General features: G+C 39.7%; 1 protein-coding gene across 1 annotated transcript in view; it reads right to left on the bottom strand.

Annotated features, from left to right (window-relative positions):
- CMYA5 (cardiomyopathy associated 5) overlaps nt 1-13,950 on the bottom strand; it is an 87,918-nt gene that overhangs the window by 25,126 nt on the left and 48,842 nt on the right. Inside the window, exons 4-7 of the mRNA XM_058568853.1 lie at nt 12,382-12,615; nt 10,561-10,583; nt 5,643-5,761; nt 631-780 (exon numbers count right to left, since the gene is read on the bottom strand). Coding sequence (XP_058424836.1) covers nt 631-780; nt 5,643-5,761; nt 10,561-10,583; nt 12,382-12,615 — 526 coding nt within the window. The remainder of the gene's footprint in view (nt 1-630; nt 781-5,642; nt 5,762-10,560; nt 10,584-12,381; nt 12,616-13,950) is intronic.

The raw sequence follows: 13,950 nt of genomic DNA, 5'->3' as shown, positions 1-13,950 counted from the left end.
ATTCACTCCACTAAGCACTTTCCCCTCTATCTGTGCATTGATTTGGGACACCAGAAGACTACACCATATCTAGGCCCACGCCTTGAGAAATGTGAACTCTGAATTAACCTTTACAGCTTGTTTGTAGCTTTTATCAAAGGCAGATCTGAGAAAATGCCAACCATAACATGCAAAGCTGCATTTGCATTAAAATTATGGTGGAGGACACTGTCCTGTATACACAGCTCATTTCTCCTCTACAAAGTAGCACACACTACACTTGTATTTTAGACCTCAGTACTGATTGAAACTTTGTTCTCCCTGAAACTCTGTTATGTTATCTCTTTCCTGAAAACGAGAATCACTTAATTGCTTCTGTTATCCTGAGAGCTCAAAGCCAAATCTGAATCTCAATTACAGTATTCATGTTGACCATTATGTTGATATTTATGCATTTTTGTTTTCCGTGATCCTCACATCCAAATTTTGCTTATCCGTTATTTCATTATATGGTTGTTGGTTTGCTGTTGTTGTTTTTATAAGTGGCTATAAATGCTTTGTGGAAAGAGTCACAATATGTGTACGTTTAAATATTTCACGTGAAGATGCAGAAATGTACACATGCATCTGTGTTTGTGTTAGCAATCCTACCATTTACTTCTTGGTCACCCTGTGGCTCCTCCATGCAGTAAACCTGGAATGAGTCAACGACATCTTCCTTGTTCATGCTCCAATAAACTGCAATCGTTGTGCTGGTGGCAGAATTTGGTTCCTGAGGTTCTAATCTAGGAGGCTGTGGCACTGGAATATAAGCAAGAATTATTATAACTAAAGGTGTTTTTATCAATTGATTTTTTCTTTATGCAAAAGTCACCTATGCTTATTGAAAAAAACTTCAAACAATACAGAAATACATGGAGTAAATGTGGGAGGGCTCTCCTGTTTCCAACAGCCCCCAACCCCAAGGATATTCCTTGGAGGCAACCACTGTTACAGTTGAGTGTGTATCCCTCCAAAATGTTTCTATGCATTTGTGTATGTGCACATATAATACACACAGACATAAACAAAAATGGATCCCTTGGTAATATTCTTCCATAGTTCTATATTTAGAGCAATAAACTTACACAGGTTAGAGGATGCATCAAATGATTTGGTTTTCCTTCAAAACAAAAACTTGAGTATGCTTTGCTAGATAACCAGTGCTATATTCTTCTACATGGAGTCTATATTCACAATAGAGACAAAGGAAACCTTTTTAAGCTATAGTTGCTATATCATCAAGGCTGAAAAAGACTGGCATGAATAAAATATCAAAATACACTTTCTGAAACTACTATCCCATTTCCTCTTTCCAACATGACTATACCTATAAATTTTTTTAAAAATTAAACAAAATGTAAAAATTACATGGGGGAAAAGTACCCTATTAACTGATTCAAATATAAAGTTTAGATATCCAGTATAATTCTTCTGTTCTAAATTTTAAAGACAATATTCTCAAGTGTTTAACTAGAGATTTTAAAAGTTTATACTTATTCATATTGAATGTTAATGGTATATACAACACCATAAATCAAACTCCTATGCAATTCTCCTCCAAAATTTTTGAGATACAAAAGCATTGAACATATTTTACAAATTAGAGGAAAAGGTTATTCCCATAGTTGAAAAGATGTTATGCTTTTAAATTTATTTTTATGGGTTTTTTCCCCCAGTCAACAATTTCCTGAGAAATAAGCTTACTGAAATAATATTGGCCAAATTTTCTGAGATTCCTTTATTAAAAGTCAACACTGAAGGAAAAGAAAACAAAGGTTAGTCCAAGAAGAAGGTAAAAATAAGAAAAAAATAAATGTATCTAAAGAACAGAACAAAAAGAGACATATTAAAAAGATTTAACAAAGAGATAATGAGCTAAGGAAATACACAGGGATGAAAAATGAAAAGCAAGATAATGGAGTGGTCAAGTTCACGGGCTTCAGAGCAGAGATGCTGGCTTAAGGTCAAATGCCAGATCCCCCACTTATGAGTTGTGTTATCTTAGCCTCACTTTCCTCATCTTTAAAATGGGAAAACAACAACAATAAAACCATTTCCTCCCAGGGTTGTTGTTAGAAGCAAGATAATCTGTATTATGTGCCTGCCACATAACCAGTGTTAACGTTCAGAAGGCAAAACGGCATTGGCAGGAGCACAGAAAACAGAGAGGAGAAGCAGGAAGACCCTGAAGACAGGAGCTGAACTAGGGATCCAGCACCTGGTGAATCGCAGAGGGGAGCAGGCTGCATGGTGAGGCAGGAGGCCTGCCTGTCAGACCATCTCCCCAAGGGCTGATAATGGTTCAGAGACCCTTCCGCTATCTCTGACTTTTCTGTTTGTCTTCCCAGCAGGAAATCAGGCTCACATTCTAAAGGAGTCCATCCAGACAAATGTAGTTCAGTAAATTTTCATGTTGCCCAGGTTTGTCAAAGAGCCAAGCAGAATGCTTCAGCTATAGTCAGTCGTCTTTGAAGCAGTGTTGGAGAACTCCTTGAGGCATGAACGATGAAAATGCTCCCCTTTTTTCTATGAATTATACATTGAGCTATATCTGCTTTTTAAAAATGGTAGCATCTTTTCGAAAATCTCTCTGTCTCAGATAACTTAACAAACTTAAAAATCAATAATTGAGGGGCCAGCCCAGTGGCATAGTGGTTAAGTCCACGTGCTCCGCTTTGGTGGTCCAGGGTTCACAGTTTCGGATCCTGGGCATGGACCTATGTACCACTTATCCAGCCATGCTGTGGCAGGTGTCCCACATATAAAGTAGAGGAAGATGGGCGTGGATGTTAGCCCAGGGCCAACCTTCCTCAGCAAAAAAAAGAGAAGAGGACTGGCAACAGACGTTAGCTTAGGGCTAATCTTCCTCACCAAAAAATAATAGTAATAATAATTGACCCCTCAGAATCAACTTTAAGAAAGAAGCAATTTTAAGGAAGAAGCAATTATAGGGAATTAAGTAAAGCATGTAGGCTACGAAAAATTTTATGCCTAATGTACTCTTTCCCTAAGAAACATTAAAGTTAGAACATCTTTTTTCAAAAATAGGAAACATTTTTACTTTTCAAAGTATTCTAAAGTTAAAAAGGAAATAAGAATATTCCATAGATGTAATCTAATAACAATGGCTGAATTTACAATTCCTGTGTGGCAGAAGAACATCAGAGACCCAGATTTTATATGTTAGCAACTCTGTTTACACTTCTGTAGTAATAAACTTGAATAGAAGTAATGCCAAAAAATACAAAATGGGATTTTCAGCCTTCTTTGCCAGAGGCTAAAGAATTGGGCAGAGGAATCGCCCCACGGATTCCCTCTGTCTGATGGAGTGTTCCCACAAAGTATGCCCATAAAAATGCTCCCACATGGGGAGATAAGCATTAGATCAACTTGGACTTCAGGATCTGTGCAGCCCAGATACAGATTCCCCCCAGAAAAGCAGCATTATTCACAATAGCCAAAAGGTGGAAGCAACCCAAGTGTACATCGACGGGTAAATGGATAAGCAAAACGCAGTATAAACATACAATGGAATATTATTCAGCCTTAAAAAGGAAGGGAATTCTGACACATGCTACAACGTGGGTGATTCTAGAGAACATTATGCTAAGTGAAATAAGCCAGTCACAAAAAGACAAAAACTGTATGATTCCACTTATATGAGGTACCCAGAATAGTCAAATTCATAGAGACAGAAAATAGAATGGTGGTTGCCAGGGGTTGGGGGGAAGGGGAAATGGGGAGTTATTGCTTAATAGGTACAGAGTTTCAGTTTTGCAAGATGAAAAGAAGTCTGGAGATGGATAGTGGTGACAGCTGTACAATGACGTGAATGTATTTAATGCCACCAAACCGTAAACTTCAAAGAGGTTATGACAGTAATTTCTATGTTATGTGTATTTTACCACAATTAAAAAAAGAAAAGGTCCCCAGGAGCCAGAGCCAAGGAAACCTTGGATGTCACTAATCTATGGTGATCCCTCCTTTCACAGCAATGAACTCGCCTCCTTGGTGTAGAGCAGGTTCAAGTGCAAAGACTCTGAAACCAAACTCCTCCACCACCTCCTCCTCCCAAATTCCTGTGAATTTAGGACAACGTGAGAGACATTTTTCTTTTCCCTGTATTTCCTCCCCTGTCAAATCGGAATAACAATAAAACCAACCTCCTAGGGTTATTGCGAAATTAGATGATAGGAGGGCTTAACAGTGCCAGGCATCATGTAAGTATGGAAGAAATGTTAGGGGCTGCTCTGTGTCTCATTGGAAAAGTCACATCCTTTCTACATTATATCTCTTAGTTTAGGCAGTGATCAGATTAACTTTTCAGGGACCAGGTGAGGACTTCATATCTGAGAGATGTCATTGGTCATAAAATGAACAAAAGCTAGTTAGCATCAAGTCAACACCCTGGGCTCCGATTCTGTGAGACCCATGCGCGACAAGCAGCATTTATAGCTCAAAGATCAGTCTCTCCATAAACAGCTTGGAACGACTGGGACTGCCGCGCGCACTATTTCTGAGTGAATGCCTTAACACTTGTGACGATTTAACTCTGCGACCTCTAAAATATGTAAAATGGCCTCTCACTGCCCGTCAGATATTCAAAAGAATATCCTACTAAATGAACAGCATATAACGAATCCCTTAAAAGCTAAAGATCTACTCTGTTAATCAAAATATCTTACTTTGCAATCACTGCCCTATTTAAATACCTCTTAAAGACGTTACAAGAAAACACCCTTTTGTTTTGAGACATTTCCAGAGAAAATCCATTAGGATAAATGATTGAATCTTTCACTTTATATAGGGTAGGCGGGGGTTTTTTTGGTCTTTTTAAAGGCACAGTACCCTTTCACTATGTACTAAACTAAAACTCTTCATACAGAAATGAAAGTTAATTGTCAATTTAAAAACAGCAGTCATCTTTAAGGTGGCTTTGAAAGAACACAGCATCTTTTAAGAAGGACATCTGAGTACATTTTACAGTAAGTGAAACCTGGTAACTTCACTGAAACACAGCAGCTTTGAGAAATCTAAATGAGTTTCATTGTCTTGTTTGTTAAAATAGCACATTAAAAAATATTTTGAAGAGCCGGCAGGATGCTTCTGACAGCTGAGTGGGAGGCTCCTGGCTACAGAGCATGATGCTGAGCTGTTAGTTCTCTGAGCTAATCTGTTTAGTTTGAAAAAAGGAAAAAGAACTCAGTTGAAGAGGGGGAAACCACTCTTAAGGAAAAATCTATTCAACACATAGGAAAATATCTTATTTATTTTTTCCTCTATACCTGGCTGCTGGCATGAGCAAATAATCTCTAGAAGAGAGGGAGAGAAATCCTATATTAAAAGGAAAAAGAAGGAGGAGACCGCTTGGTTCCATGGCTACTTCCTCCCATCTCCTCAGTATACCAGCTCTGTCATGAAGCTTCAAATGGAAACACAGTTTGTAACTGAAATGGTACGCTAGTCTCACGCTCTATTTCAGAATCTAGCTTTAAATCTTTACAACTAAGATTTTTCTTTTTCTTTTCCCAGTTATATTTCCTTATGTTCAAATACTTTCAAAACAAACAAGGAAAAACCAATACATTTCATCAAGGTAATTAACATATGAAAATTCCTACCAGCCACTTGTTTTAACATCTGGTCACTTCTTGCTGAGCTGTCATCATAATGTTCAAAAAGTGAGAAGGCAGCAGGCATTTTCTCTAAAGAGGCCGTGCTCTCCATCGCAGAAAGCAACCTATCGGGGGAAAACATTCCTAAGTTTTAAGTCAAGAAATTATTAACATACAGAATGAAAGCTAAAAACAATTGTTCAAAATGAAGGTGTTGGTGGTGGTGGTGGTTTTTGTAAGGCATTGTCTCCAAAAAGGATTTAAACTGTTTCAAAGTCTAGAAATATACGCCTAAAATCTATTTATTCTTAGGATTGTTTGGTGCAACTGGTAATGTTAGAAATTCCATTCCTGTATCCTCAAATCTGAATAGATTCCATCTTAATTTTGCATCTATAAAGTTAATCTTAAAAATGTCTACATTTTAAAGATTATTTTTATTTATTTCCTAGAGATATAAAGGTTCAGAGCCAGTCTGGAAATTCACACACTGTATGACATCCGTGCTGCTCTCAACCCTCACTATTATGCTTCTAGTCATCGTCTTTCAAAAAATATGTTCACCTTCTATGTGCCAGGCACTGTTGTGAGTACTGGGGATGTGGATGAGTGAAGGAGGATTAAGAATGATGGGGCATTCTTAAAAGACTCCACCAGCCACAGTTTATAAATTAATAGCTTTTATATACTCAAGACCCTCTGAGGAGGGATGCTGACAAGTACTAACTCAGTGTTTGTATCCAGGTGAAATCTTTTAAAAAAGACTGATTCAGAAGAGGGTAAAGGGGAAGGAGAGATTGCAAAAGCATGTATCTTTAGCAGGAGGGGCCTAACATTTGGTTAGGAGCTCTACTTTTGCTCACGAGGGGCCGGAATGATCCTCCAGCAATGAAGCCAGCTTCGAGGAACTCCATTGGCTTCATTATCACTGACTTTTGGGTTTGGGCCGCACAGACCCACCACTAAGCCTTTGCACTTGCTGTTGGAACTTGCTTCTCCTAGATACTTGCATGGCTCCTTCCTCACTTAAATTAGATCTCTGTCCACATGTCCACTCCTCCGAGAGGCCAGCCCGGAGTGATCTACCCCCACAGCACTGCCCATCCTTGCCACCCTCACTCTGCTGCATTTAACTTCCTCAAACGTACAACGACCTATTTGTTTTTGTCCTTCTACTTCCCCAGAATATAATCTACATGAGGAAAGGACTTTGTTTTGTTCACTACTGTGCTGTAATGTGTTACTTGGCACATAAGAGGCATTTAATAAATATATTTTGATTGAATAGAGGACAAAGTTCATTTGGGTGAGAATATCAGGATCTGAAGTCTGGTAAATTTTTTATCAATGTGAGGGAAAAAGATTATAAAATAGAACTGAAATATTTAAAAAGTGCCCACTATGCTGACTAGTGTTAGCAATAATCAAATTCACTATCATCTGATTCAGGAGAGATGGTTGCAGTAGAGGCTTCAAAGAGAAGGTGACATTTGGCTGAGTCTTTGTTTTTTCCCCTCCCCAAAGCCCCAGTAGATAGTTGTATGTCATAGCTGCACATCCTTCTAGTTGCTGTATGTGGGACGCGGCCTCAGCATGGCTGGAGAAGCGGTGCGTCGGTGCGCACCTGGGATCCCAACCTGGGCTACCAATAGCGGAGCGCGCGCACTTAACCGCTAAGCCATGGGGCCGGCCCCTGGCTAAGTCTTAAAGAAGGAGTAGGAGTTTCCCAGACAGAAAAAGAGAGTAAGGGTGTTGCAGACAGAAGAACAGCATGAATAAAGGCATGGAGTTGGGGAAGATAATGGCACATTCAAGGTCCAGGGGGGCCCATGGGCTACCTCAAGAACTGGGAAATGGAGACAGAGATGAAATAGAAAGGGGGGTTTATGCCTTGACTGTGACGAGCCTTTCATATCCACCAAGAGTTTCTATTTAATCCCTTAAGGCAGGGAGAGCCACACAAGGGAAGTTTAGAAGGATACCCTGGCATGAGTCTGAGGAAGGATCAGAGCAAATAAATAGAGAGGTGGTGAGGTCAGCTGGGAGGACCTCACAACACTCTGGGTGAAGGAAGACAGCATGAGCCTGAATTAAAGCTTTGGGGCTGCAGAGGGTGGAAAGACAGATTCAGAATCAACAAACAATGGTGCCCAGTGCTTATACTAAACCCTCTCAATAAACGTCGCGGACTAAATGGAGGACTTTTTGTAGCGCAAAAGCTCTGGTTGTAGACACCACAAGTGTAATGTTTTTTTCCCTCATACACTGACCTGTCCAATTTTCATGTCAGTAAATGAAAGGGCAAGCAGACATCTTTTCATGAGCAGGTCCTACAATGGTTGTGACTCTTTTTTTCTTTTCATTATTATAACACAAAAGAGCCAAACAGAGAAAAAAAATGCATCTTCTTAACAGAACAGCATTTTCTAAGCCAATGTATTTTTCAAAATATGCAAATTTTGAGGCTAAATATGCTTGACAGCATTCCTTAATTTAAGCATTTTCAGTGTCAAGAAAAATCCTTTAATATACAAGCACTGCCTTTAGAGGGATAATATTAAGGGAGGGAGAAGCAGCAGCAAGGTAAAAAAACTAGATAATTAGCACTTCTCATAGAAGAACACCAATAACACTGAGACTTTGAGGCAGAAGTTGTCTTGGGGACATGAAAGGCTTCTTTTTAGTGAAACAGTCAAGCTTTATCGTGTATGTGCACACGTGTGCACGTTTAACAGGGCTTTTTTAATTGCTCATATTTCCTCACCAAATCCTGAATTTTGTTGTCTTTTTTCTTTACAAAAAAATAATGATTATTCCAAGTGTATGCTCCTTTTGGTGACATGCAGCTTTAACAAAGATTAATTCATCGTCAACTGGACAAAGAAATCAAAATTAATTAAAATGACACACAAGATGAAACAAGTTCAAGCACGAAACCAAAGAAATGGTTATTTGGAATTAAATAGATGTCAGTTCATATTAGCAAGTTAATATTCTAACATTTAGAAAGGTAAAAATGTACTATAAGCATTTTTTAAGGTAAAAGCATCTGCAAATTTTCATTCACCAAATTTTCCTGCCAATCAGTATCTTCCATGAGTGAATGAAATATAAATAAGCAAATATGCATCTACACTGTCCAGTGTATATGGAATGGCACAATAAATCCATATACTTTGGGATAAAAATAAATAACAATAATATTTAGAAGAATGTATAATTTTCAAAAATAGAGGAAACTTGGGAGCAAGCCCTAGATATCAGTTTCCAGACCCACCTGGTGCACCTCAGCCTCCTGCGTGAATTGGTACACGTGCAGATACCTCGTCCCACTCTGGACTCACATGTAGTGGATCTGGGGTAGGGCTCCAGGAGCTCTGGTTGAACAAACTGCACAGGTAATTCAGGCACAGCCAGTTTGGGGAACCACTGGGCCAGAGGACAGATTGTTATAAACCAGAGGTTCTCAATCCTGGCTGCACATTAAAATCACCAGGAAGCTTCAAAAATGCCCAGGCCACACCCCGGGTCAGTTACACCAGAATCTCGAGGTAAGATTCAGGCATCAGCATTTGTTAAAGCTCCCTGGGTAATTCTATTTATAACAGAGCCACTGTAATAAAACCCTTATTAATTAATGCCAAGATTAATATACAAATTATTTTCTTAAAACTTATTGGCAATATTCTGTTGAATAGATTTTTAAGGTAAACAGGATTCATCTGTGCAGTTTTCATTATTAAAAAAATCAAGTTTCTAATATAAACCTATTTTTCTATATTTTCATATATCACAAATTTTTTATTTTACTTTATGCTATTTCACAATTTGGCAATGAAGTAAACTGTAGATAATATTTACAATTTTAGAAATTTACAGCAAAGGGGTAAAAACAATAAAAACATTAAGCTCAACCAGTAGGAAAGACCTCAGGTCTTGCTATGGGAAAATGTGTCAGATCAGTATGAGCATTTCAATACCAGATGCTCCAAAAGATAAACATAGATCTGACTTGTGTGTTTTTATAGACAACATTTCCTAATTTCTTTTTGTGTGTGTGTGTGTGAGGAAGATCAGCCCTGAGTTAACATCCATGCCAATCCTCCTCTTTTTGCTGAGGAAGACCTGCTCTGAGCTAACATCTATTGCCAATCCTCCTCCTATTTTTTCCCCAAAGCCCCAGTAGATAGTTGTACGTCATAGTTGCACATCCTTCTAGTTGCTGTATGTGGGACGCCACCTCAGCATGGCCCGACAAGCGTTGGGTCAGTGCGCGCCCAGGATCCAAACCCAGGCCACCAGTAGTGGAGCGCGCACACTCAACTGCTAAGCCACGGGGCCGGCCCCAACATTTCCTAATTTCTTGTTGAGTGCTTTGCCTTTCAAATGAATGAAGAATTTCTCTTAGACTGAGTGTTAAAAACAACAACAAAAACAAAACAAAAGCAAAAGAGGAAGATTCATTTAGGTTAGCTGAGCAGAAAGAGAAGATAAATATACACCTATCTTTGAAGAGAAAACTTCATTAAGATTATGTAAGTCATAAAATTACTCAAGGTAGATATGAATGATTCTTTCAAATACTCATATTTAACTAATAAGTCTAAGTATCTATAAAATGTTCTGTCTGCAATGACAGGAAAGATGGTCTAGATTAGGTTGAAAATACAGAGTACATCTCAAGGAAGCAGTTAAAAATCTACATTATGATAATTGTTATTTAACTAAAGCACATGCAATTTTTTTCAAAGCTGTCATTTAGCTTTTAAAAGCACTGTGTCTAAAAGTGAAAATCCAGTAGCTCACTAAATGTATGTATTTTTTAATTGGCAGCTCATTTTCTATAAAGCATCAAAATATTAAAAATAAAGCATACAGTCATGCTACTCTCAGTCGCCACTACATTGTGCCATGTTTTATATACCTTTCATTGATTTCCTCAAACGACTTAAGGAAGGATGAAAAAAAGAAAGAGAGAGAGAGAGAGAACTAATTAACAACAAAAAGAAAAACCAACCTAGAGTGTTAAGATTATGCATGCTCTACATCACGACTCCTCAGATTCCCCTGAGGCTGTTGCTCTTGGGTGCTTCAGCCAGGGCAGGAAGGAAATTAGTGTTCAGAAGGCGGAGGGGGTGGGGGGCTCTGGGCAGGGATGGAGGGGGCTTTAGTTTCCAGTTCTGCTCTACTCTCTGTAATCAGCAAAGCTGGCAATGAGTTGCTTATGCTTTGCTTCTCTCTATTCATTAACAAATGGCTTAGCTTCCAGAATAGAATACTCCAAAGCAAGAAAAATGACTTATATTTGTTCAATGTGGGATATATACCAAAAATATAATCACTAGTTATCTCTGGGTGATACCTTCTCTTTGCTTTTCTAATTTTTTCCAAATTTTCCAAAATGGATACATATTACTTTTATAAGCAGAAAAAAAATGCTTTCTTTTTTACAATTTGTTCTTCTAGAGAGAAGAAATATGATTATTAAACAAAGGTCAAGTTCTTAGGGAACACAAAGCACTTTACTCATGTCATGCTTCATAAGAGGTGCCTAATTTTAAAATATTAAAGCTTTGCCTTAATTAAACATAAAGCAGCTGAATGATTTTCATTCTCCTTTGAGGAGGCCACGTCCACTTCACCCAAATTTTCCTGGCTGGAGGTGTCCCAAAAGGCAAACCAAAAACCTAATATTTCCCCATTTTGCCTTGCTCCATCTCCAAACTTTACTAGAGGGCTGGGAGGACTGGGGAGCTTTGAAAGGGAGGCCCCACTCATCATAAGATGGTGCTTTCCTCCAGTTTGACAATTAGGTTTGGGACTGTCCCCAGGGAAAACATCTCCATTACCCCTGGTTAATCCTGGCTCCATGGAGAACCAATATCTTACTGAACATTCGAGGGAATTAAGAAAGCCAAGGGCTGCCTGTGCTGCAATTTGAGGAGCACCCCCAGGGAACCACAGTCCACTCATTAGAATTAAGGAATCTGGTCCCTAGGAAGACTCTTGTAAAAACGTCAACATGGTACCTGAGAGAGGTATCACATCATGTCATCCTTCTGCGTGCTGAAAGTGTACCAAAATGTTACTGTCAGCCACTTGGTGAGGCTCAGAGGGAATGGTCCCTATGAGAGGTCACTTCAGATTAGGGAGTGGGAATGGAGAGGACAGGCCCAGGGACCAAGTGAGGATGCCTGGCACTGGAAGATCAAGCTGGCACCCAAAGGGAAAGCAGGGCATGAATAAGGTTTTCAGGCTGCATTCTCTCTCTCTGAGAAGGGGCCCAATCCATTGTGACAGAATGGACAGACAATGCTGTGGCTTGACTTCCCTGTATCCTTCAGCTGGATCTGGGTGTTAAGATTTGCTGGGCCTTTTCCACAGGCATCAGGCATGCCCTAATAATTTTTTTTTTTTCCTGAGGAAGATTGGCCCTGAGCTAACGTCTGTGCCAATCTTCCTCCATTTTATATGTGGGACGCCACCACAGCATGGCTTGATGAGCAGTGTGTAGGTCTACGCCTGGGATCCAAACCCACGAACCCTGCGCCACCAAAGCAGAGCACACAAACTTAACCACCACGCCACTGGGCTAGCCCCCCTAATAATTTTTAAATGTCAGAAGTATATAAACTCCCCACAGAGATAGAAATGATCTTAGGGAATATTGAAAGATGAATTTTTAAAAATAGACTTGGGCCAGAGTGGGTGTAAGGTGTTCGGACTGGTTTGAATTGGTGCTTACAGCCAGGAAAACGGTCTCGTCGAGCTCCTCTGCTTCTCTCACAATGGTCTCCAGGGTGTCCTTGGCAGTGTCCATGCTCTGCAGAAAGTGGACCATCTGGTCATGCAGGAACTCCATCTTCTTTTTCTTCACTTCCTCAAAGCTCTGGGCTTTCTCATCATACTGTGCTAAAACCTTCTTCATCATTTCCTCATTCTGTTCCTCTAGCCTTTTCTCATTTTTACTACAGTTTTCCTTAAAAAGAAAAGAAAACACTTCTGAATGAAACAAGAAATGTATGTCTTTTTTCAAAGAGAAACACCAGCCTTTTAAAGAATTGATCCCTGTCATCCTGATAAATGAATCACAGATTATGTGCACAATCTAAATTTCCAACCCACCAACCCCCTTTGCCATAGTTAGCTTTGCAATAGAATTCACTGTAAGAGAACTATCAAGAAGGATTTAGTTAATGAAACACACAAAAAAACATATTTGTATGGAAATCTTGCCCACCTGCATTGCCACATAATAAAACTTGAAAATGGCATCACAGGGAATGAAGATCCGTGCCCTTCAGGTAGTGGAGAGGGTTTAGCACCAGTTTTGCTGATCCACTAAATCACAGTGTCAGGGAGGGAGCAGCCAGGATATTGGACAGGGTGCTACATTCATAAATGGTCTCCAGGGAGGGGGCAGCTTCCACCACAGTAGGAGAAACTTTATTGCCCGTCTGGACAATCCCAGATGCCTGGCTGTCCTCACGAGAGGGCTAGTGATAAGGTGATCACATAATTTACTGTCTAAAAGGGACACTTTGGGGGAGGGGCACTAAAATAACTAGCAGGTGTTACTTGACCTACAACAGGAGTTAAGCAGACGTGTCACAAACAAAATAAGATGTGGAGTCACCCCAGTGATAGGGAAACCGTGCACCAGCCTTCCACAGGGGCCCTCCACCACTCCTGATTGACGAGTGAGGATGCCTGGGCCATCTCTGTATATGGATGGAGCACTGCGACCCCTCCTTTCACTGCAGAGGGAGCAGAGGCCAGCAGCTAGGACAGTACAAACTCATCAAAGACAGTGATACCATAAGAGACACTCATTTGTCCTGGGCATGGGACACCGGGCAGAGACTTAGAGCATTTGTGCAGAGCTAACCCAGTGAAAGGCAGCATGGTGGAGCAAGTAAAAATGCAGACCTGAGTTCAAATCTTGGCTCTCAACTTACCGTCAACTTACTAGGACCTTGGGTAATAACTCTAAGTCTCGATTTCTTATCTACAAAATGGGAACAATAATAATAACACCTATCTCATACGGTTATTGTGAGGATTCAATTGGATAAAGCACGTAAAGCATTTGCTTTGTCATAGTAGGTGCCCAATAAATGTTACATGCGTTTTTAAGGGCAAGTCATTTATCCTTAAACAGAAAGTGGTCTCACTGATTACACACAGAGGGAAGACTCTAATGACCTTCACTTTTAATGGAACAAAACCAACAATGGCAAAACATACATGCACACACAAACCCCAATTCAGATCCTTTTAGCTCAGAATCATTTACTTGTGATGCCGTGAACAA

This window comes from Diceros bicornis, chromosome 1, assembly GCF_020826845.1.
Source record: "Diceros bicornis minor isolate mBicDic1 chromosome 1, mDicBic1.mat.cur, whole genome shotgun sequence".
NCBI lineage: Eukaryota > Metazoa > Chordata > Mammalia > Perissodactyla > Rhinocerotidae > Diceros > Diceros bicornis.
The sequence above is the reverse complement of the archived record's forward strand: the minus strand, read 5'-3'. Positions and strand labels throughout refer to the sequence as shown.